The sequence below is a fragment of the Apostichopus japonicus genome, chromosome 2 (genome assembly GCF_037975245.1).
Source record: "Apostichopus japonicus isolate 1M-3 chromosome 2, ASM3797524v1, whole genome shotgun sequence".
Lineage (NCBI taxonomy): Eukaryota > Metazoa > Echinodermata > Holothuroidea > Aspidochirotida > Stichopodidae > Apostichopus > Apostichopus japonicus.
The window spans coordinates 9997416-10023321 of record NC_092562.1 but is presented as its reverse complement, the minus strand read 5'-3'; the positions used below and the strand labels follow the sequence as shown (position 1 = coordinate 10023321).

General features: G+C 35.6%; 3 protein-coding genes across 7 annotated transcripts in view; 2 read left to right on the top strand and 1 right to left on the bottom strand.

Moving 5' to 3' along the window:
• The window catches only part of LOC139977458 (DNA-binding protein RFX2-like), a 29958-nt gene extending 26317 nt beyond the window's left edge, over nt 1-3641 (top strand). For all 5 annotated transcript variants that reach the window (XM_071986838.1, XM_071986826.1, XM_071986809.1 and 2 more), the window contains one exon: nt 587-3641. In XM_071986838.1, the coding sequence (XP_071842939.1) occupies nt 587-759 (173 nt within the window). In that variant the 3' untranslated portion in view covers nt 760-3641. The remainder of the gene's footprint in view (nt 1-586) is intronic.
• On the bottom strand, nt 2815-10350 carry LOC139977527 (putative hydroxypyruvate isomerase). Its single transcript, XM_071986904.1, has 8 exons — nt 9966-10350; nt 9472-9583; nt 8528-8648; nt 7714-7792; nt 7200-7249; nt 5618-5687; nt 4983-5117; nt 2815-4218 (listed from the first exon to the last, which is right to left on the bottom strand). The coding sequence occupies exons 1-8, from the start codon at nt 10210-10212 to the stop codon at nt 4172-4174; spliced, it is 861 nt and encodes a 286-aa protein (XP_071843005.1). The 5' UTR covers nt 10213-10350; the 3' UTR covers nt 2815-4171.
• A 264-nt stretch (nt 10351-10614) lies between these two features.
• Nucleotides 10615-23722, top strand: LOC139977494 (uncharacterized). Its single transcript, XM_071986849.1, has 12 exons — nt 10615-10753; nt 13824-14012; nt 14608-14731; nt 15255-15370; nt 16490-16912; nt 17432-17623; nt 18130-18168; nt 18706-18868; nt 19298-19392; nt 19594-19804; nt 20641-20935; nt 22525-23722. The coding sequence occupies exons 2-12, from the start codon at nt 13879-13881 to the stop codon at nt 22698-22700; spliced, it is 1968 nt and encodes a 655-aa protein (XP_071842950.1). The 5' UTR covers nt 10615-10753; nt 13824-13878; the 3' UTR covers nt 22701-23722.
• The last annotated feature ends 2184 nt before the right edge of the window (nt 23723-25906 follow it).

Below are 25906 nucleotides of genomic sequence, written 5' to 3'. Positions count from 1 at the left end.
TTTATTGTTTATTTCCTGCAAAGTGGGAGGCATTTTGGTAAATCATGGCATACCGTTAAGTGTAACAATGCTCCCTTTGTGAGAAATGCTCCCCACCCCCTTTCAAATTGCTGGCTACATCCCTGGCTTAAAAGGAGATTAAATTTACAAAATGTGTTTGCTCTCTCATGTGATGGGAGCTGCTCAGCTTACAAAATATACATATTATCAGAGTAATTCCTCCTCAGTAAAAACTTGTGTGAAATGCATTGTTCCACTAAAGTGAGAATATGGAACGTAGGTCTCCTTAACCATGGCCCCCTTCAAAACTAAATAAATTTCTTGAAGAAGTATCTTCGTCTATGAAAATGAACTCGCAGAGATATTACTGTTGTTTTATGCGCATGTCTTAATTACTATGGGTGTTTTCTTTCCTTCTCTCAGCATGCTTGTTTTGAAGTAATGCTTCATTTGTTGTTGTACATTCGACAGCTTCGTCGACCCCCCCCCCCTCCCATCCCACCCCACTCCTCTTTCAGACCATTTTCTCAATATAGAAATTAATTACAACCAAATAGCAACTATTTTAAACCTTCCTTCTTCACAGATAAGGTAGATGACAGAGGTGAAAGAATTGTTGGATTGGCGAATGCACTGGATGACGACACGGTCAGATCACTTCCCAAACTGACGAAAGACTTGCAGAACATCAAAGCAATAGATGCCAGTGATAATACAGCAATGACAACACAGTCAAATGGGACAGTGGACACCTCTTAGTGTGAGAGCTGATATCTGTCATAGTATGCGTCTTTCCTATTAACCTGTTAGACTATCGTCTACACATGTCCAGACTTTTAAATTGCATGTTGCGGTCTTTGTGCAATGTGATATTTTGGGGTCCCCCCCCCCTCATTCCTGCTTGAAAAGGTGTTCCGGTTATCTCAGTGAGGTGCATCAACAGATGTTGGATAATAGAGAATGGGGTGAAGTAAAATATCAGTATTTTTTTTTTAACGTACATTTTGATATCATCATCAACAGACGCTGGTGAATCATATGAGTCACATCCCACCACCCCGTCCCCCACAACTGGCCCATAAACATTTTATCTGAATTGATTTCTGTTGCATACTTTTCTACCTGGTTGAAAATGTGACCTCCCAATCTCAGTACATCTATTAGTCTGTTTAGTACGGTACCATTTGTAGTAGAGCAAAAGACTTGAACTTGCTATTCTGCCCTAATTTACTTGGTTAATTTATGCAAGAAAATGGAAGGTATTTTGAAAGCCAAGTATGTGACATAAAACTCAAGCAATAAACCAGTGAATGTTCTAATGCGGACTGATTTGAGAGTCATTGACATTATAACTTCCACCTACGACCTCAAAATTAATATGACAAAATCCAGATATGCCACTGCTTTCAAATTGGAAGCGGAAAGCTCCGGACTTATTTCTACCGTGTCCTCGACAAGGACTGTGACCTCCTTAGGCCAAAATATGAAGCCCTGGACCCACCATCCCAAACCTTTAAATTGTCAAATTTCTGATCCAAATGGACGAGAGGTCAAGACTGCCATCTGCAATTTTAATTTTTGAAGAAATGTGTTTACTTTTAAGTTACAAATGTATAAAAGGAGGAGTGTAATATTAGATTTTTTTAGGAACTAATGTAGTCATTGGCTGTTACATTTTGATATTAAAGTGGGAAGTGTTAGGAAATAAGAATTGAGGTTTACTACTATACCAGCCAATCGAAAAGTCACCTTTATTAATGTGTTTAGTTTATAATGTTTACAACTTTCAACTAGATATTGCCAACAGTATAAGATTAGGCCACAGTTCCTGGAATAGATTTAATGATGCTATTTGCAATCTTTAAGTTACATGACAGTGCAGTTTATCTCTCAGAATTTTACAATTTTTTAATTTACAGTATTGTTTTATGTAGTTTTGTTACTCACATGTCACGAAAAAATGTGACAGGGCATAGACTCATCCAATAAGAAAGACATAAGTCTGTACTTGTTGTGTTTGTAGTTTTGCTTTATTTGTTAGGTACATTATTTAAAGTATGACTTCAGAAAGAGTGTTAATGTTCATATGTGATATCTAACAAAGTGCAGTTTTATATCTTAGTAGAGCTCTATTTTGGTTTTCAAGAGACTTTTACAGATATCAAAATTATCACTTGCTGGAAGCCATGCTACAAGAAAATATGTAGTGAACCATTTTATGGATATCTGTGCATGGCTGATATTAAAAAGGCTTATAAGCCTTATGAAAAAAGCCCATCACCTATCAATTGAAACTTTGAACATGTACACGTTGATATTACTTGAAATGTGTGCAGTTTAATTGCCTCAAAAGAAATTCATTTTATGGATATCTGTGGATAGCTAATATTAAAAATGCTATAAAACTTTAAAAAGAAGCCCTTCACCTATCGATCGAAACTTTGAACATGCACACGTTGATATTACTTGAAATATGTGCAGATTAATTGCCTATAGAAGAGGAGGAAAAAAACTCATCAAACAACGAGCAGCTTGACTTTCCCTGTCATTTTATTGATCTTTCCATGGGTTGCACGAAAGGAAGCAATGGTTAATCCTTAATTGAATGGTTAGTAAAAAAATAATAGTTAATGCATATTTAGGATACATTTCCTGTAACAATGTCTACTGTTTGAAGCAAATGTAGAGAAAAATTTCACACATTTTTCAATGTTTTTATACTTGTTTTGTACCACTGTAAAAATTTTAACTTTCATATTGCAATGAATCTGTTATCTCAAGGTTGGTCTGCTTTCAACAATTTTTGTCAAACTATTGTTTTCACTGTGTTTTTTTAAGATAAAATTCTTTACCTTATTTGGTGTGTTTATGGGGAAGTATATTTGATAGAAAACTGTAGATTGTCATGGAATATTCGCTCATATTTGTCTGCCAGTATCTAAGTGGTTTTTTTTGGCCTTCCATGTTATGGTTTTTCTTGAAAAGAAATATTTGATAAAATTAATATCCTTATTCTCTTTTGAAGGCTGAGTTATTTTAAGATTCTAGATTCTCTCTTTGTATTTATTACATCTCATTGACACAAAGAATTGTGTGAAACATTTTAGTGGTTTTGATGTTGCTACTATACAGATTTGTTTTTGTTTTTTGTTTTTTAATACTTGGTCTGTAAGCAATTATTTTCAGACTTGAAAGTTGCTCTTATTTTTAATGTCATTGTCGAAATGTAAATTACTGATAGATTCCAGCTTCAGTTTGCTGTCAGTGGCTGTATACTGATCTTCAATTTCCTCCTCTCTTTTTTTTTGTGGTCAATATCTATTCTATAATCATTGATTTTTTCACAAGTTTGGGGAGGGGTGGGGGGGGGAAGGAGGTGGGTGTGGTATTAATGAAATGGGGTTTTCTTTTCTCTTTCTTCTTTTTTATTTTTTGCCAAGATTTTATTAAATGATTTGAAAACCCAGAGGGTGATTATCTATTAATCTTTCAATGTAAAAAGCACAGAGGATTAGAAAATTAATTATGTGATAAGATACTTGTGAAAGTGATTGCTGTGTGATCCTTGATTTTAATGACGTGTGCCTCTTCTTCTCTGCAAATGTTTCTGCAGGAACTGAATTAAAATGGATGCAACGATACTCTATCCTGTCTTGTTTCTGGTTTTCACTGTACGCTACCTTTTAGAACCGTTGATATGCCTGGCAAATGTTTTTTTCTTTTCCGTCGGACAACCAGGTCCCAACAGCAAATTTGGTTGTCCGAAGAAAATGTACCAAATAACAGAATGGTCAATGTCTACACTGTAGGATAGTGTAGGTTGGTAAACAGAACATGAGGGTTTGTGTCAGTAACAATCCTCTTCATTTGGGGGGGGGGGGGGGGAGGAGGGGGTATTAAGTTACAATGTAATCTGTATTTGATGTTAACAAAGCTGATTTTGGTTGTCTGAACAGAATTTTGGTCCTCTTGGATGACCAATGAAAATTAATGACCAATGAATATTAATAACCAATGAATATTAATAACCAATGAATATTTTTCCCTGTATGCTTTACTAATCTCCCATGTTTGAAGCAATATTAATGGTTTATTCTCATTGAAAAAATGTGGTAAAAAAAAAACATGTTTCTCCCTATACTCCCAACGTTGATGATAGCTTTAAGGTTACTTAGACTTTAAATTTTTCAAACCACTTGAAACTGTCTTCTGATTTTCCTGTGGGAAGAAGAGAGAACATATTATTCGGGGTTAGTTACTAACAGATCGTTAAATAGTGACGATTCTTTGATCTTTGTATTCTGCCGGTACCTCCACAGTGGTAAACTTGAGACTCAATGCATTACCAGCAATATAAAAAAAAAAAAACAAGGCTTCCATGTGCTTGAAATAAATTACGTTTGGTTTTAAGTAGTACATGAGACTAAAAGTTCTAACTGAGAAACTTACTAAGGGTAGGGATCTCATTTTTCGTTCAGAATAAATGTATTATTAAATAGTTGAACTTTCTGTTGCAAGCTGGATTGAATAATAGGGAGTCATATTAATTTGCTTTCCAAATATGCAGACAGAATAGATGACTAAGGAACGGACTTGTAGTACGACCCCATGAGTCCAAATAGAAGTCCCCCCTGTGACGAGTACAAGGCTGTAACTACGAGTGCACATACTGAATGTTACACTAGTATCTATTGTAGATTCCAAAAAGAGCACAAACCCATCAAAGCTGAGTACATGTTCAGCCAACTGTGCCATTATACGGAGTACAGACTCGCTTAAAGTCTGCTTACGAATGAAATAACAATAACTACCCAGAAAATTGAAAACAACTATTTGATACGGAAAAGAGAAATGAATCGAAGCAATGTCGGTTTCGTTTTTATTGGTTAATTTGCACATAATTGATCTTGTTTCAAGACGAGAGACAGTAAACACATATATAGTACCACTGGACAGAAGGATAAAGGAGTTGTTTGACTAACCTGTGGGTGTGTACTCTGCACCTATCCAACCATCGTAGCCCATTTCCTCTAAGAATGCAAAAATGTATTTGTAATCAATTTCTCCTCCGCTGTCTGGTTCTCCTCGATGTGGAGGTTGCGAGACCTGGATGTAACCTGAGTAGAGAGACAAGTAAATGGTAGAGATGAAAATCAGCTCTTTACAAGAGTTCGATTCCTTTCCCCACACCCCACCCCCACCCCCCGAGACCTGGATGTAACCTGAGTCGAGAAGACAAGTACTAGGTGGGGATAAAAATCAGCTCTTTACAAGAGTTCGATTCCTTTCCCCACCCACCACCCCCACCCCCCGAGACCTGGATGTAACCTGAGTCCAGAAGACAAGTACAAGGTGGACTGAAAATCAGCTCTTTACAAGAGATCTTTTCCTCCCCCCCACGCACCCACCCGAGACCTGGATGTAACCTGAGGCGAGAAGACAAGTACAAGGTGGAGATGAAAATTGGCTCTTTACAAGAGTTCTTTTTCTAGTCCTATTCCCCCCGACCTTTCCTACCATGCAAGGAACATCTTCACTTTTTCAACACAAAACTATTATATTTCCTTAAAACTTCTTCTATCTTTGAGTATCAAGTGTAACATCAATTGGTACTTACCGACATGTTTAAAATTGTCCTTGAAATTCTTGGTGAGGTTACCATGCATAATCTGAACATGAAAGAAGTCCTACAGTGAAAAAGGAAAGCTATTAATATTAAAACAAAATGGATGCAATATTTGTGGCAACAAAGCAAAATGAAAATTTGTAGGAATAAAAATAAAAAAATGTTTATAGCCGTTTGGTGCTAAATAAAGAAATGAAAAATGTGCATGCTATATAAAATATATTGTAAAGAAAACAAATTTACACTGCATAGCTAGGAAATATAGGCCATCAGAAGTATGCCTAGCCATTGAAAAGAAATTGAGGGATGAAAAATATCAAACAAGAGCCCAAGGGCACTGTGGTTCCTTGCTTGGGGTTTATGACAATACACATAATATTATCAAGCAAGATTGGGCTCAAATAGTCCAAGCAATTGTGGTCCTACATGTTCCCATAAAGTAACCAACACTATAGCCCACACTTTTGTGATCACAAAATGGGATCAGATTTTTTATCAAAAGGCACTTAAATTGAGATCTAAATATGGCGTCGAAATTGTAAGAAATATAAGAGACCTACAAGCGTGTCAACAGATATGATAACATTGGTGATCTCAGATGACATTACCTTTAAGTTTCAAAATGTTCCACCACCCCATTCACAACTTGTCCCAAAATATCAACCATGTCACACCTTGGCATTGAGATTTAATTGCATTAAATGTCTAAAAATTAACTTTAAACTTGTATACATAACTTCACACACAAAGGTCACCCGGAGATCAGCCAATTGACATTTTTGATCGGTGAGACCTAAATAGAGCATCACTGTAAAAATTCAAACATTTTTTTCCTTGCCCATTTTCTACCCCCAAAATACTAGTTTTTTAACATTAATTGACCTTTGGTGACCTCAGATCACATGACTGTTAAGTTTGAAAATATTCCCCTATACCATTTGCAACTTGTCCAAAAATATCAACCATGTCACACCTTGGAACTGGGAGTTGTTGCATTAAATGTCTGAAAATTAACTTTGACCTCGTATAACTTCGCACACGAAGGTCACACGGGTGTCAACCAATTGACATTTTTGATCAGAAGGTACCTTTGATATCCAAATCTAGCATCAAAACCAAACATTTTCTTTTTTGCTTGTTTCCTCCCAAAATAAGCACATTTTTTCTAATGTGACCTTTGACCTTTTGACCTTGGTTATTTAAGATGGTCAGTTGAAAAAGTTCCATCACCTAGAGAATTAGGGGTATGACCTCACAATCACCAACTGTTAGTAACTGTCTAACCAATAAGGATAAGATCATTTGAAAATTCCATTCAAATGAAAACAGATTTGTGAGAGATTATTTTCTGGTAGAATGGCAATCCTAAAGTATCTTTTCCTTAAGCTTATTAGGTAATTATATATTTCAAATAAGTAGTTATTTAGTTACTTGTATTATTCAAATAATTTCATTGCTTCTTTACTGCCATTTCATATGATGCTACATTAAGAAAATTTGTAAACTATAAAGCATTAACCACGAAGAGATGCGCTTAACCTAGTGTTTCGATTTATAGGCCAAATATACTCACAAATTGTAATTTCAGATTCCGATGTCCCACCTTGTCAATAACACGAACAGCTGCATGTTGAGGGAAACAACCAAGGCTTGTTAAACTAAAGACACCACATGATGGTTAACACGATGGCAAATGACATGAAATAACATAAATTAACTTAAGGTAATGTAACACAAAATAGCATAACATGCTCATTATATTTATATTAAACATAATTAGGTCTACATATAAACATGGCATAACATAAAATAATAAAACAGCGCATAACATAACATACCATAAAATAACAAAGCATTGCATAACATATTAACACTATATAAAATGAAAGATGAGAACAACACATAACACTAAGATCAAATAAATTGATAACAGAAAAGTTCCAGTTACTGCCTTCCTAGAGCTCATAACCAGGTCAAAATCAATCTTTCAACATCAATTATTCAATGAAAATTTGGAACCAATACATTGGCTTTCAATTTGTTATGACTGTCAACTGATTAAAAACAAAGAAAGACAAACATCTCACCAAGATCTATTGTATTCATGAAATAGTTTGGGAATGATATTTTTGTGTTCATTGGCTCAATCAAAGCAAGAATTCCCTCCTAGAAAGTGGAAATAACAGGGAAAAAAAGAACAAAAATAAATTAAAGGACATTCATCTGGGTGACAAATTGAATTGCCATAAACTATATTCTTCCACATTTCTCCTCCACCATATGATGAACATGCATAACCATGGATAGGCAGAACATGTAAAACAGTAAAATGATCACATAAGCAACTCAATAATATGAAATTGCCTTACTATCAGGCCTGGCCTAATGAGTTTGGGGAGGGGGAGGAGGGGGAAGGAGGGGAAGGAGGGGGGAGGTGATCTTTTAGGGTGCCTGTACAAATACGTGATACACTGTAATGTACAGTATTCTCATGTACAAATTATACTTTAGGAAACCTTCAGAAAGGGCACTGGGGACATGCTTGTGCCCAATGCCTGAATTGGCTCTCGATGTTCCTACATACTAGCAAGGTGATGTATTTGGTTAGTAGTAGTTAGCAACATCCGTTTTCATAGACACTTTTTAAGGTCAGGTTCTTTAAAATTATTTGCGAACCAATCAAAGTTTCTTTTTCCCTTTGACTCCAACAGATGTCAGCAGGCACTTCACACTCATGCTTTTAAACGGCAGATGAAACTTCAGATAAAAGTACAGTATCCATCACCCCCCCCATCCCCCCCCCATACTTCCCCTCCTGAATCCAGTGAGTGAATGCATCAGATACTTAAAAAAGACCTAGACTACTGTAGACACATCACAAAACATATATCTATAAATTACCTTCTCTAATCTTGGCACAGCATCTGTAAGATTCTTGACGTAAGTGTCCTCCATCTGCTTCAGGAGATCTGCCTTTTGACTTTCTTCATGGTCTGGGACCTTCCCAGACATAATATGGAGGCTGTGGAGAGCATTCATGTGTTATTCATAGCAAGCAATTCTCCAGAGAGTTGCCTAATTACACTACTTGAACACACCAACATCACATTTGTACAAATATAACTGTTCAGTTGAGTTAGTTACACTTACTTTCCAAGGACTGAGTACTAATAATACATTAAAAGATAGGTATCCCTAAACAAAGTTGAACACTGAACCTTCCATCCTCTCTCCCTCCCTTAGCATCCCCCATCCCACTCCCCCACCAAAAACCCATTCAACATACGCTTGAATCTAATCGACATGCTACTCTCTTTCAATTTTGTCTCAATACATTGTTGCCTTCATTGGTTATCTTACTCTTTATGTTGGAGGGAGAGAGAAGGGATGGGAAGGGAAGGGCAGGAAAGGGAGGTGAGGAGGGATAAAGGGAGAGGGCAGTATGGAGGGTGCAGCCTTTGTACAGACCACCTAAAGGCAATGGGGTTCAATTTACAGTAAAGATCACAGAGAAACATGTATGTAAAGTATATATTGACATAACTCCATACAATTAATGTTGCAGGATATGTTTGTTTTTCATACTAAAGTTAAGGTGATCAACTAACACAAAATATGCTAGGAAGTCAAAGAATGGTCACTGATCCTGCAATTTCAACATTCCATTAACTGCCACCCTCAAAGTATTTATCCTCTCTGTAACACTGGATTTTCTAAATTTAACTTGCCTGGAAAATAATTTGGAGATTTCAGAACCACCATGTAAGTACTTTTCAAACCTTTAGCAAATTTTTATAATGCTTAAATGTGGGGCCAATACTGATGTAATATACCTAAGCACCTACCATTTACAACCGAGAGCCTTGCAATACTTTATTGATAATTCTAAACTATCTTGAAACTCCTTTTCTTTCCCAGGGATGGCAGCAAAACCCATCTCCCTCTTTTGTCGATTTCCTGGAATGAGATGCAAGATGAAATTAATTTGAATCTTATGCAAGAAATGTTGTTTGTTGTTACCAGCTCAGTGGCAGAACAATTAACGGTGCAGCTGGGGTGGGTGGGTGAGGGCTTGGGATAGAAGACATTCATAGACGACAAATATTTATAATTCACAAATGTTTACAAGGATCCTTACTATCTTATCTTTACCCTAAGCACCTTTCCAGCCACATTTAACATTCATTACTGACATCATATATGGTATTTAGACACCCTACTAAGAATTTGTTCTACCAGAACATTTTGTGGGGTAATGTAGTATTTGTAAATTATTTAAAATCCATGATGAAAGAAATGTATTGGATAATCGATTCGTATCTGAATTAAAATCATTTACCCATGTATGTATTAATCAAGGTCTGCTCTATACCAAGTTCCTTTCTAACCGCTGATAGTTTCTCGGTGGGTACATCATATGGAAATACACACTCCACACCTTTAAATCCGACTTGTTTCGCTGATCTGTACCTCTGTAGTAAATCCTTCTCTTCTGTGAAGATCATGGACACGTTGGCCGAAAATTTCAGAGGCATAATGGTTTGATGTAGACAGCGGACAACACTTGTAAATGTTTTAACTCTCATACCAAAGCGCACGGACTCCTTGTGTGTCCTATTTATTCGTGTAGGGTTAATAAACTGACCATTCGCTCTTCTACAGTGTTTACCGAAACCATGGAGTTCACTTTCTCGCGTAGTGCAGTCTACAGTGATACACAGAAGTTAGTTTACGCTGTCCCGTGTCGAAATCATGTTTACTTTGCTCAACCTGGGAATCGACTGTAGAATTTTACACATCATTTGGTTTGGTAACTGTCGCAAATAATTGAAAATTATTTTATGTAAAAAAAAAACAATTTTTGGAAACATAAAAAACCAAATTATGCTAATAATTTTGATAACAACTAGTAATCTATTTCGTTTCCCAACACTTATTTAAAAAAAAGAGGTAACTACTTCGTATTACTCATCTGGCCTAGCACCTGTTGTTTATCGTTGCTAGCCAGGAAAATTTGCTGTGGCCTATGGGATTTATTTTTCGGTTCAACTGTTAGATTAAGCTGCTTCAAATTCAACTGTGTGGATGATGTCAATTGAACATTTTCCATGCTCTAAGTAACTGATGGTAGGCAACTGCGTTTGGTTCCTTACATTAACATCCACTTTCAGAAGACGGTCATTGTAAACTTTAATTTTAAAGTTTAACGTTTAATTCTAACGTTAGGCTACTGTATGCTGCTGTAGACCTAGCCTTACTTAGGTTAGCCATAACAAGTAACACTATAAACAAACGGACTGCCTAGTGTGTTATCACTATGTGAGTGTCAGTGTAACTGTAGGCCTAGGCTATAGTAGCCTGCATGCTAGCAATAGCATTGTCATTCACATTTTGTACTATTGAGTATGAACAGTGTGGTTAACAACTGCAAATTGCAGCAAGGCTATGGTATGTTAGTATGTGTGGGCTTCTCAAGGCCTAGTTACTAAAGCAAAGGTTCTATCCAGGTGGTAGGCCTAATGTAACTTAGGGTAGACTTTTAAAGTTTCTTTAACTGTTAGAATGACTCAACTGTTCAGTGATATTACAAATTTAAACCCAACATTGTTACGATTGGCCTAAGCTCACCACTGCGTCCTAATCTTATGAATCAGAAATAAATTATTGTCACAACTCTTACTCAGAACCATTTGGAATATACCTACCTATGTCTGTCCTTGCAGTGGAATAATGTTTTTATCCTAAATATTTGATCATACCTTTGTAGTTTGGACCAGTAGGCCTAAAACAATTCAAGTTCAAGTTTATTTGTACCATCATCATTAATTTATATTTTGTAACATGATTATTAGTAAATTAATATCAGAGCTCCCAACTGACCCGCAATTCGAGGGTTGGACCCGCATTCTAACACCCGCTGACCCGCGCAAGCGTCCGAAAAACCCGCATTGTAATTGTCAAGTATACATAAAACAAATTGCATCAAATTTTGACTTAGCAACCATCATTTCTTTAGCATTTAGCATAATAGAGTATAAAACCTCCTTAACAGCATCATTTGAACCTCAAATTAGCCTTTATTTCTTTTCATTGGGGAGAGCAGCGAACATTTTCATGCCACGGGAAAGAATGAATTATCACCTACTATTCAATTTATTGATGTTACACACAAAAAAATGCATATTTCTCAGAAAATTGTGGGTGACAAAAGCCTTTCTAAGTGCCACCATTTAACATGTAGGCATCACCAGGATTCCAAAAAAAATTCAAAAGGGGAGGGGGACACCACCTCCCCTTATACCCCATCCCCCAGAACGGCAATTCTTGCATGGACCAGCATTTGCCTTCTCAAGAGTTGGGAGCTATGTAATATACTTATATAATAAATGATATGTAATAATCAGTATATACATATGATGGGTAGAGGAATCAGAATAAGCAAAGCTTTTCGAGTCTGACCCCTTACAATAAAGAAAGAAAAGAAATAAAGAAAATAATTAGCAATGTGCTAATTACAAAAGAATAACTGCAACATTAAAGATTGGTCTAAATATGCATGTAATTATATGTAATATGAAGTCGACATCAATTTTTTCCTCAACCTATTTTTAAAAGTATATAAGGTAATATTCCATTCAGTGAGATTAGATGAGAATGAATTCCAGAGAGTAACACCACTTGAGCGAATCTGGGACTGTCTAAGTCTAGTTCGTGAATATGGAATGTTTAGAGAATACATCGATCTAGTGTTGTAATGATGCATATTATATCTGTAATGAAAATATGAGTTGTAAATAGGAGGAAGATTTCCATTATTAAACTTAAACATAAAAATACCTAGCTGATAATCAAATAAATCAAAAATAGTAAAGACATTCAGACTCTTAAAAAGAGGACCCGAGTGAGCAATATACGGAGCAATACAAATGTTATGAACTGCACGTTTTTGCAGTTTATATAATTTATGCAACAGTGATTTATTTGCACCTCCCCAAGCAAGTAAATTATAATTCAGGTGTGGAAGTATTAGAGTATTATATAAAGTCAATAATGTATCTTTCGGAATAACATGTTTTAATCTATAAATATTTCCATTACTACAGATATGAAATATGATTTTTCCAGTTAAGGTTACAATCGATAATAGTACCGAGAAACTTAGTAGTTGCGTGGTTAATACAATAGTGCCATCAATATTGATGGGAATGTTAGTAGTATCATGTAATTTATTGTCCAATATAAGAATATTAGTTTTCCATAAATGCAGAGACAACTTATTTGCATTAAGCCAGTTAATAATATGAGTAAACTCTTTTTCGGCTTCTAGAATTGCATCAGTTATATTATATATCCTTCTGAAATAAGATTGTAGTGTCATCAGCAAATAAAACAAAGTTTCCCTTAGTAGAAGAATGAGAAGTATTATTAATGTATATAAGAAAAAGAAGTTGGCCTAGAATAGAACCCTGTGGAACACCAACATTACAAATGGACCTTGCAGATGTAACTCCGTTATAATATACATTACTTAGATAACTTTGAAACCAGTTATAGGAAATTCCACGTACTCCATAAGCAAGAAGCTTCTTTAATAAAATAGAATGATCAATGGTATCGAAAGCCTTTGATAAATCAATAAATATACCAACAGTAGACATCTTATTATCTAAGCCACATGATATACTATCAATTAAGTCGATAGCTGCAAGATAAGTTGAATAGTTTTTCCGAAAACCATACTGATGTTCATTTAAAATGTTGTGCTTATCAATGAATTTAATCAATCTGTCATACAATTACTGAGACCGAACTATGCCCACGATGGTAGGTAGCCAGTCTTATGAATTATCAGCACAAGTTCATGATATAGGCTAGTGTGACCCTTATCAAACATCTGGTATCATCAAATTAAGATTTTTCATGACATAAAAGAGTATTAAATTTCTTGAACAGAGAATTTTCCCATCAAACCCTAGAACAGACATCTTGTGTTTAGGGTGTATCTCTTTAAATATTGATTCGTGGATGTATCCATTACAATCGGTTGATATGGCAGTTGTATATAAAAACCTTTGGCTATACAAACACACATGTTTCTAGTGTCAGAAAACTGGTTCATAAAAATGGCACAGAGAAAAGATCACTTACTTTCTTATCATTATTTCGCTTATTTAAGAACTGATTTCTTCATCTACAGAAAGTGTTCTAATAAGACAAACAGAAATTGCAAGAACAATGGTTGTTACTAAACAATGAGCAGACGAAGTACCCATCATGCATCTGCTGCCAGGGGTGCTCCGTTTGGGACTGACGTCCAACCCAAACTCAATGTAAAGATTATCGGAGGAGTTGCTGTTGAGATTCCTGTCGATTCACCACCTTCGAGGTATATTGATAATTATTAATAATTATTGATAATTGGTTTAATAAATGAACAATTAACTTGTCATTCTCTGAAGGAAATCCAGTGGAAACTAAGAGGCCGTCATTAACAGGCCTCGAAATTTGGGTTATTTACTGGCTAAATGGCAGTGGACTTCGCGATCGTTGTTTGCCAAGGGATTAAATGAGAGGCATTAGCATTTTGTGCCTGTAGATATGAAACACATTTAAACATATAATATTTCTGGTAATAATCATCAGTAAAAGAATCTGCATGATTTCCTCACCTAACGTATCGCTCTGTATTACTGCTTTTTATCAGCATGTATTATTGGGCTGCACTCATTATCAGCCTGTACAGTAAACTGAAGTGTGTTGTAATTCAGAAAAATGCCAGTGAAAACTGGACTAAGCCAGTCGACTTAATAGGTGCTTTGAAATTCTAGGCCTGATTTAGTAAATTGTAATCAATCCCTCATTTCACAAGAGCTCACTGTTTGTGATATTTAATTTAATTAATTTTTAAGTTTATTTAATATTCTCTATAATTTGTAAAGGCTTCTTTCTTTCCTTTTTCCCTTCGGTTGATCTATTGAAAGTGCTGGCAGCAAAAACAGTCAGGCCAATTTAAGAGCTGGTCCACATGGTACTCCACCCCTTCAGACTCAACCATTAAATACAGATTACATCCGTAAGGATTCCAGGGAGAGCAGTAGTCATGAGGTAAAGTAAGCAATTACACTGAATCCTATTTTTTCTTTTTATCAAAACAAACAATTATATATATATATTCCCTTTTCTATAATTAGCCTTTTGAGTACACTTGAATGCTAAATGTTGGACTGAATTTTTGAAGTTTCTCTGATCATCAAAATTTGAAAAACACTCAATAAGTTAGATAAATAGCTTGGAACATTTGATATTTGATTTTACCCGATATCAAACTTTGCTGGGATGACATGATTGAGAAGATCCAAATTGTTTGAAAATACAACATTTTTCAACAGCCTTTTTATCAGTGTTCTGTTTGTTGTGTCCATCAGAAGTGAAATTTGAATTTGTCTTCAATTGTAAGAATTTAACAAAGCTGACTTGTGATTGGTTACTCACAGAAATCTTTCTGCAGATTTTTCTACACACAATAATGATGCATATTTTGGAATTGCAAGAATAAGGTTAATATTAGTTCACTGTTTTAATACCTTGAAGATGAAGACTAGATTCATTTCCACTCTCCACTTTTTAGAAGCGAACAGTCAACAGTTTGACAGGGCTACACCCTACCACTTCCCCATCTGACTCCAGCAACTCCCACATTCATGACAGGGATGGAAGAGGAGGTAGTTTCCCTAATCCCAACAGGTCAGTAAAATGTGTATATTCATCATAAAACATTTCATGATATAAAACAGATGATGACTTTCTGACATATAAATTTATAAACTTATAAATTATGACAAAATTACGATTAAAATTGTCCTATGAAAAGATGATGGAAAGTAACAATTTTATCACTCCTATATAATCAGAAGGACCACCTTATCGATATGCATGAATTTGGAAAGAATCGAAAAAGTTACAATTTAGGACCTTAAGGCCTTACAAAATGTGTTACAAAACAAATTTCTCAGATTTGGTTAGGATGCCTCTTATGGTCATCCAGGGTCCCAGATGATGTTTTAGCACTAATTGAAAGTGGGTTCTATCAAATATTAAGCCTAAACACCACTTATAATTTCTGACTTTGATGACTTAAATATATGTTTGATGCTGTTAAAATATTTTGAGGCCTCAATTTTTTTTTTTTTTTAAGACTGAAAAGTTCTCTGTAGTGAATAGGAATATCAACTTTGGATGACTTTTAAGTAAATGGGATGACCATATCTGAGGATAAAAGAAAACTGAAAATGAATATGTCTTTGCCTTTTTCCATCTGAGGTACATTTGTTCTAAGAGTTGTTCTCTCCATATGATATTACTTCAAGTTACATTTATTGTATCATCTGCTATCATCTGATGGTGTCATATGCAATTGTTGTAGGAAAGTAAAGGTACCTGAAAGCATAATCTGTTACTGAAGTCAAATCACACCAGAATCAAGAAGGTTTTTTTTTTGGGGGGGGGGGGGGATTTATGTGCAGATTTGAAAGGAAAATGGAAAAGTAATATGTTACATTTGGTGGGTCGTAACATTTTCTGTTCTGGAGTAAACTGATAATACTCCCCTCGGTAGGAGCAGCCACATTATTGTAACAAAAAAGATCATCAGTCCATCAGATCATCAATCAAACGAAGAGATCATCAGTCCTACTGTAGTTGAAATGAGGGTATCCAATGATGTGTAACCATATCATGGTCTGATCAAGGTAACACAAAGTCACAACCCTGTTGCAAAGTGTCATTTTTTAAATGGTAAATATGTTGCTTTTAGAAGTTTAATTTTTGATGTTTTTTTTTTTCAAATCATTCTTTTCTGCTTAGAATTTTACCTCCAATATCATCTCCTAAGATACCTGAAGATGACAACCACAACTCCAGACACCGTCAGTCACCTCTTCCTCTGCAGCCACCGAGAATCTCTCCGGCTCAACCCGAGATAACCCTCTTCGACCAGCTGCGGCCGTATCTGATAGATTACGATTCCTACCGCTTTAAAGAGATGTACGGCGACCTGGCCGAGTTTGACCGTAAGTTGACAGGCCACGTGACCCAGGGTCAGGTCAATATGATCTCTCTGAAGTACCAGTTACCGGTACCCACACCGCTGATGAAGTTACTCTTATCAAGCTTCGGACACGACTCCAAGCCGGACCTAGTCAACTACGAAAAACTCATCCAGTATCTGGCCAGGGTTCAACTCGGCACAGCCAACGCAGAAACGTTACTTCAAGAATCAGTCAAAAAGTGAGCTTTTATTTAACTACACCTCCATTACTGAAATAATCTTCCAGAAATTTTTTGTAAGCATCTGTACATATTTAACAAAATTTATTTAACCACACATCCTTTACGGAAATATTCTTCCAGAATTTATTATTTTTATGATTATTTTTTTAAGCATCTGTACACATTGAACAAAAACTTTATGTAAGTAAACATCCTTTACTGAATATTCTTCCAGAATTTTTTTTAGCATCTGTCCATACTTAACAGAAACTTTTGCATCATACTACTAATACTTTTTATTGTGTAAGTTTGATTTGTCAGGACCTTTTTTTTTTTTTAATACACAAACAAAATTTTGTTCTTATCCTGAGAAGAATCGATGTCGACAAGACTTTAAGAAGCTAAAACGATTACTGTATCAACGAAAGAGAAACTTGACTAAGTAATGGGAAACAAAAATTTGAATAACGAAGATATTTTTTTTGGGCTAAAACTTTAAATGATTATAAAGTTGATGCATTATTTATTGTCTTGTAGATTTGTCGATGTCTCGGTGCAGCATAAGTCCAATGATGCGTTAGATTATCAGATAGCCAAGTTTGAACATGGTGAAGATACAGCACAACTCCAATACCAGACAAACCCGGGAGAAGAGAAACGGTCAAGAGAGAGTAGCAGGAGAGAGACAGACGAAGTGAGATGGAAAGATGAAGAAAAAGAAGAAATAAAGTAAGAATGTGTCAGCATTATCTAAAAACATGGAAATGATTTTAATAAATGTCACTCTTTTTTTACTTGAAAAAGAAATTGAAATAAGTTTAGTCAAAGTGATGAAATGAAAACTTTCTTGATAAATTTGCATAAACTAATTAACAAGTGGGTCGAATGTACTGAAAAATGGGGGGGGGGGGGGGGAATAACCATTTATATGATTTTTATGAATTCAATAGAGAACTGTTCACAAGAGGTTACTGTTAATATTTTGGAAAGTACCTGCGAGGTGTTATCAAGATTAGGGATCAGTTTAACAAATTTTCAAAAATTCCATTGAAAGTGATAAAAATAATTCAATTTGGTACAAACACATTTACTTGCATACATTGTTTTGTTTGTTTTTAAATTAGACTGGATTGCAATTGTCTAATTACCATGCATCTATATAAACTGTGATAAGTTCAAAGGGGAATTTAATATCATTATTTATGCAAGGAATTTTTTTTTGTTTCACTTTGCAGGGAAGTTGTCAAGGAGAAAGTTATTTATGTGGCTACCAAGTAAGTAGAGTAGTAGTAAGAGAAAATAATAGTATGTGATAATATGTTGCTAACAATCTGCTATCATAGAAGCTTATAGTTTTGATTATTTGTATCAGAATATTATACTTATCAGATCAAAGTACCGTTAGAAATTAATGAAGGTGAGATCAATCTGCCAGCTAACATTTGAAGAAAGTTTTTTTTTTCAAAAATTTATGAAACATTCTTTCTTAAGTATACATGCAAAGAGCTTCATTTTGTTGCTTATATTTTGCCCAGTGATGCATTGCTCTCACTTTCTCATTCAGCTTGGTATGAATTCCTTACATTATGAATATTCATGATTCAAGTATTTGCCAGTCAAATTTAGTCTAAACTGGTTAATTTTTAGCATAATTTGTAGAAAATTAATTATTTGCAGTTAAGAAGCGTACTCAGCAAAGAACGTATTATCTATGCCAATGATTACATTATTAATTAGGTATTGTCTGCTAATGTCACAATTGTAGTAAATGGGAAAATATTTTCTACATCTTTCTATATCTCTTTCCAAAGGAAACCTTTCAGAAAATTCCCAGAACAGGAAAACGCTAAATTTACGAGTCTTTTGAAGCAGCAGTACACGCTTGACGAAAACGATGTCCACGACTTTGACGCTGTGAGGGAGAAATTCACAGAGCATGACAAAAGTGGTACAGGAGTAGTAACACGTCAACAGGTAACTGGTTTTAGATGAATTTATCATCTTCACTATAAAGTTTAACGAGGTAACTTGGTATTGTGATGTTAATTATATAAATATATATCTATTGGTATCAGATACTAATATTACATGTATGTCTTTTAAAGTCAAAATCATTGAAGGACTGTTAATATTTTGACAATTTGCCATTTTGTGCCTTGATGCCCAACTTATGGTGAAGAAAGCTTTTCCATTCATTCATTACTACTTACTTAGAACTCACGTAAAAATCTTGCTTTGAAAATTCGTCACCCAGACGTTCATCTAACATAGAGAAAAACAGGTCATGACTAGAGAGGTCGGGACATATCATAATGCTGTATTTGACTACCCAGAAAGCTGAAATAGCCCGACACACTCCCTTTAACTTTTATCATCTCACATTATCATTGATCTTCTCAACAGATTGATCAGGTGTGTCTGTATTTCCGAGTTCCAGTCCAAGGTTCTTTAATGGATAAACTGTTGCAGAGATGTGAAACTGACAGTGGAAAGTTCAGGTGATTCTTCTTATGAATTGTATGAAAGAAATATCTACCCCTACTCTCCCTACCCTATCTTCCCATACCCTTCCCTACCTTCCTACACTTCAACTTCCCTTATGTCTTTCCAACACAGCTCAGCATTTTCAATTTGTGACAGTTAAGAAGATCTACTATTATTCTTACACTTTGAAGTATTTTTGGTCTCTATACAAACAGCTGGGTAGACTTTGTAGATTACTTAGAGGGCGCTCAACCAAAAGCAAGGTCTGAATCCAAGGTTAGGATAGAGCCCAAACCTGTTGAATCAGAGAGACCTACCACCTGGCCAACCCCTAAAGGCTCAACAAGAACAGCAAAGCAAGAACCACCCAGATCCTTAGCTCACCACGAACAAAAGCCATTATGGGAACAGAGGAAACCGCTTGGGGTAAGACCCGCTAGTAAATTTATATCCATTGTATATTGGGAAGTGCATTACAAGATTTCAAACTTGTCAAGGTATTAGTGTTGTGTATTGTTTAGTAAAGTGGGCATCTTGACATGACTAATTAGACTAATTAGAACCATATATTGCTTTCCACTTTAATTACTCAAATCATGTTCTAACTAAAGTATTTCCTCTTTTCTAAATGGTGAAACTGGTTGGTTGTTATATATTGACTAATAAATGTAATAATTTCAGCATTGATACATACATCCAAAGTAGGCTAGGCTAAGTGGATCTATACTATGTAAGTGTGGTAGGTTTAGTGTCAATGCTTATCTTTGTTTTTCTAAATATTGCGAAGTGCATTACAAGATTTCAAACTTGTCAAGGTATTAGTGTTGTGTATTGTTTAGTAAAGTGGGCATCTTGACATGACTAATTAGACTAATTAGAACCATATATTGCTTTCCACTTTAATTACTCAAATCATGTTCTAACTAAAGTATTTCCTCTTTTCTAAATGGTGAAACTGGTTGGTTGTTATATATTGACTAATAAATGTAATAATTTCAGCATTGATACATACATCCAAATATGGGGAAGGCTAAGTGGATCTATACCATGTTAGTGTGATAGGAGTAGTGTCAATGCTTATGTTTCTTTTCTATATATTGTTCCTTTCTCTTTTGGAATGTTTATTTTTGGCATTTGTTAACATTAACGTTGGAAATTAACTCTCTAGGTTAATATATAGATTATCTGCATAATAAAGGTGATGATGCATATTCACATTGACATATCAGATGAGGCCGTATCATTTTAATTCCCTCCTGCAGAGACTTGAAACGAGAAGCCCGAAGAAAACAATATCTGACGTAGAGCATGAAATAACTAGGAATGATACTCCGGCAGAGGACCGTATCAGTCCATCACTACCACCCTCGACAGCAGGCAGTGACGAGGTAACACAGCTAAGGGCCCTCGCCAGAGAACATCGACAAAAGAGAGAGTCTCAACAGAGGGCGGCATTGCAGAATCACCAGACTGCACAACGACCTGACGATGACCCTTGGTTTGATCGATTCATGCACCTTGCCAGAGGAGTGTATAATAGTGACAGTACTAACACAGGTAAGGTATTTTTATTTGGGGAGGGGAGTTATTATTATTGCGCATGAATGTTGTGTAAATGGTTGAGGGGAGACAGGGGAGGGGTTTGGGTGTATCAAAAAAAAGAAAAAAACTCATGAGATTGTCCATGCCTGTGAGGTGATGTAACTGAACAATCTCTTTGAATTAGAGTGGTAGTCTGCACATCAATTTGAATAAAAAATTTAAAAAAGAAAAGAAAAAAAAGAACTGCAGTGTAGTTTGTGAGTTTTATTATCTTACATGATGGTTTTCTTAGCCTTCATTAATTTGCCCAGAAATAAATGAGACTTACCCATCCAGTTTTTTTTTATGGGAAGTCTCCCAGGGGACCCATAGCTGTGGTTTACTGTAATGCCCCAGGAGGGTTTGTTTGAATTGTACACACTTTGGTGTGTGGGTGTGACAAGTTAGCAAAGACCAGGGGTTAAAGGATGTGAAGACTCGGGCACAAAGAAATGTCTGATGCCAATAATCTGACTTAGTTTTCAATGAGGTGTAACAGAAGTGTTAGACACCACCATTGATCCCAGAAAATACACAGACAGCTTGCTACCGTCGGTAATTAGACACTAGTGTACAACCAGTACATACAGCTACGGTCAATACCCACAGCACAGTGTATAAACGATACAGTGATGTACATCTCTGGTCCAGCTAAAGATAACAAGGTATCACGTTTCATTACTGTCTGCATTTTGTAGCGACAAGCAGAAAACTTCACTTGCAAGCAACGGAAAGTTAACTTTTTCAGAGCGCAGCACGCGGTTTGGGGCGAGTCTTCAATGCCTTTAAGCTGTAAAGTGGTGTGAGGGCCTCAAACAAGAATTGTGAACCTTTAACTTAACTTTGTAGGGTGGGAGAGGAGGAATGGAGCATAAGGAACATACAGTAAGGATGTATGTTGTGCTTTTCTCTTCAAGTCATGACTATGAATAGTTAAATCATTCCATTGGTTTTGTATACTAGGGGATTAGAAGGGGTTGGGTAAGGAACATGGAGATACATTAGGAAAATATTGTACGAAGATAATCCACATCCCCTTAAGGGCTGACTTTGTGCCGGCAGTCGATAATCATCTCATAATCCGTCCCCAATCTGAGAAATGGACCGATTTTATGAATAAATATGAAATATCATTTGTTAATGTTTAGAGGCTGAAGATCCCATAGAATGCCACTTTTAACTCCATGAAAATGCTATTGTGAGCCCTGGGAATCCTAAACGAGCATCAAAATTTGAAAATCGAACATTTTTTATTTTCGGCCAATTTTTTGGGTAAAGGATATATCCTTATGTTTTTTTCAAATTTCGGCCAAAATCGTGACTTTTTTATCTATCTCCAAAATCATCCGTGTTAGTTAAATCAGTCTGTTGGTTGTATACTAGGGGATTAGAAGGGGTTGGGTTAGGAACATGGAGATACATTAGGAAAATTTTGTACGAAGATATTCCACATCCCTTTAAGGTCTGACTTTGTGTCTATTTGTATTATTTAGTTTTACTTGCAGTTAATCCATTGTGTACACAATGACTAATAACCATGTTTTCTCTCCCTCTCCTTCTGACAGGATTTTTGGAAAATGGCGAGATGTTTCGACTGATAAAGAACTACAATCTAATCTACCAGCTTGGCTTGACAAACTCTCGGATTCAAAACATTGTGACATCTTATTCTCAGGGTAATAAACAAGTAGTGCCTATAGAGCCTGTCCTGGCAGCTCTGAGGCTGGAGAAACCAAAGTAAGGACAAAATTACAGCTGGTGAAGCTAAAGACCTTTCATTTTCATTTCTTTATTCACAATCAGTGCCTTTAATAGTGATACAGGTATACTACTGACACTTATCAACTTATAAAGAAATGAAGCAATCATATGGGTTGCACAATAGGACCAACACCACAGCGCCCTCTGTACAAACCCTGAATTGCCTTTTACAGGGTCAGGTACAACTGGTGCCCTCTGTACAAACCCTGAATTGCCTTATTACAGGGTCAGATACAACTGGCGCCCTCTGTAGTAAACGCTGAATTGCCTTATTACAGAGTCAGATACAACTGGCGCCCTCTGTGCAAATGCTGAACTGCCTTATTACAGAGTCAGATACAACTGGCGCCCTCTGTGCAACCGCTGAACTGCCTTATTACAGAGTCAGATACAACTGGCGCCCTCTGTGCAAACGCTGAATTGCCTTATTACAGAGTCAGATACAACTGGCGCCCTCTGTGCAAACGCTGAATTGCCTTATAACAGGGTCAGATACAACTGGCGCCCTCTGTACAAATGCTGAATTGCCTTATTACAGGGTCAGATACAACTGGCACCCTCTGTGCAAATGCTGAATTGCCTTATTACAGGGGTCAGATACAACTGGCGCCCTCTGTACAAACACTGAATTGCCTTATTACAGGGTCAGATACAACTGGCGCCATCTGTACAAATGCTGAATTGCCTTATTACAGAGTCAGATACATTTGGCATGTATCATGATGGCAAATTCAGCCTAATGTTATAGAATTGCACAAGAAACAAGTTTTTTTTCAGTAAGATCAATCAAATATACATTGTCTAGCACATTGAAAAAGTTGTCTGATTGGTGATTTTGTGTGATCCCCATGGCTGAATTATAACTATATGTTGCTCAGGTAAAGAAACATACTTTTTTTTAGGGAGGGGGTGATTGTTAGGGGTACATTGCTATTGACTGTGGCTTCAGGAGTCACCCCCCCCCCCAAGAGGGAACAACCCTGGTTTAATAAGCCTCAGAAGCTGCAACATTTTGCAAATGTTTTTGTATGTATCTGTTTTCTTCTTGCTTCATTTAGCAAATTTTTGAGAGGGGGGGGGGGGGTTACCTCCCTCCTACAGTTCTTATGAGCCTGAATGACTGACGCATAAACTTAAATAGTAACCTTGGAATTGTTGGGTAAAAAATTCATGTGATAAATGACAAATATTGAGAAAACTCATATTTTATGGAAGTGAACACTTAAACTATGATAGTCACTTTAATGTTTAGTTTATTTTTTTTATTTTTTTTTTAAACTTATTACTTCTTTAGGGGATGATGAATGTGCTCACATGTATGGCAAGAACAGATCATCAGATTTTATTATTTATTGAAAGAATCAATCTCCACCTTAACTTGAAAACCTCAAAACAACGTCACTGGTGCTGGAAGTTGACCAAAATACTTTCCTGACGGTCTTATCTGGTCTTTATCTTCAGAGGGCCAAATCATTTTTTCTTGTCTTCATATTTTTTTTTCAAATAAAGAATCTCTTTGTGACAGATAGATTTAGTTTTACTTGAACAAAAGTAGATTCTACCTAATGAAAAATTTTTCTGTAAATTTTAATTTCTATATAATAGTTTAATTTATGCTGTGCTTTTTACTCCATCAATTTTGTCATCATCTTGAAATAGAAGGGGCGAGAGGGTTGGTTTCATCTACAGCATTGATGGTATAAGTTTCACAAAAAGTAGTAACATTCCAAATTTAAGTTTAAGAGATTGTAGAAACTCTGTTTAGTTGAAGCACTTTAGAAGTAAGATGTCATTTCAATGGAATTTGAGTTGATATGCAGGTAAACTTTAACAAAGTTACAAGATAAATGTAAGAGAGAGAGGTTATAAATATTCAAATTAGTATAAATATTCATAGATATTCATAAATATTCAATTTTTCCAGACTATGTCCATAGACATCTTTGCCTTCATAATATACTGCTATCTGACATATTATAACTGCTTGCTACTTTACTACATAGTCCAATTTAAAAGAGTTCAAACATTTTTTGTAACATGTGTGGTTCTAAATAGGATCTAGGGAGGGGGGGGGGAGGGGGTTATGAGTTGGGTATCCTCAACTCTTGATATATTTATCTTTAATCAGAGGCTTTGTATAATACATCTCTCATTTTTCAAACTATTGTCTTAGACAAGCTGGTTGCAGTTTATCACCTCTCACCAAATTCACTCAGATTACTACAGCCCTGATTCTTGTATGCAAATTAGGCTATTCAAGCAGTTTGTCTTGTCACCACTTGTATATTGCTCATACATAAAATTAAATGCTGTCAGATTAACACACCTTTCTCAAAAGCTTCAAGATTTGTTATATATCATTTATGCAACGAACTTACAAAAAGTAGCTACACAGCTTTAAGAGGTAACAAAAGTGATGAAATGTAATCAGCTGTTCTAATTTCTTCAAACAATTTCCTTGATTCACACTGAAACACCTTGACTTTTTCCTGCCATAGTTTGTTTAATCGTTGTGTGTATTTTTTTTCTACAATAGTAAAAATAAAATTGAAAAAATGTTTTGTATTAAAGTAATAAACTATTTGAATGCTTTTTACTCTATTGTTTAACATAGACATGAAATATAATGTATAATGCTCCAGAGGCAATAAAGACAAATTCTTTCAATCTACAAAGCTTTGAGTCATCATCCTATATGATACATTTGTCTGTGAATTCTTTTTAAATCTCATGTTGCAGATTGAACAAAACCTCTACCAATGGAATAAATTAATTAATTGTCTCGCCTGAATTAATCATGGGAATTTTTACTTATTTTGCCAGATTTCTATCATTTGAAAATCGAACATTTTTTATTTTCGGCCAATCTTTTGGTAAGGCTTATACCCTTATGTTTTTTTCAAATTTCGGCCAAAATCGTGACTTTTTTATTTATCTCCAAAATCATCCGTGTGATCGGTGGCGCCCTTTTGATTACCTGCCAGTCGATAATCATCTCATAATCCGTCCCCAATTTTAGAAATGGACCGATTTTATGAATAAATATGAAATATCATTTTGTAATGTTTAGAGGCTGAAGATCCCATAGAATGCCATTTTTAACTTCATGAAAATGCTATTTTGAGCCCTGGGAATCCAAAACGAGCATCGAAATTTGAAAATCGAACATTTTTTATTTTCGGCCAA

Excerpts from the sequence above, each read along its gene's own strand:
- LOC139977527 (XM_071986904.1), bottom strand. The coding sequence starts at position 10,212 with ATGAGAGTTAAAACATTTACAAGTGTTGTCCGCTGTCTACATCAAACC. Across the intron at positions 7,250-7,713 it reads CATGAATACAATAGATCTTG|CTGTTCGTGTTATTGACAAG; the intron begins GTGAGATGTTTG and ends CTCAACATGCAG. Across the intron at positions 5,118-5,617 it reads GGACAATTTTAAACATGTCG|GTTACATCCAGGTCTCGCAA; the intron begins GTAAGTACCAAT and ends CTCTCTACTCAG.
- LOC139977494 (XM_071986849.1), top strand. The coding sequence starts at position 13,879 with ATGAGCAGACGAAGTACCCATCATGCATCTGCTGCCAGGGGTGCTCCG. Across the intron at positions 14,732-15,254 it reads GGGAGAGCAGTAGTCATGAG|AAGCGAACAGTCAACAGTTT; the intron begins GTAAAGTAAGCA and ends TCCACTTTTTAG. Across the intron at positions 18,869-19,297 it reads GAGTAGTAACACGTCAACAG|ATTGATCAGGTGTGTCTGTA; the intron begins GTAACTGGTTTT and ends TCTTCTCAACAG.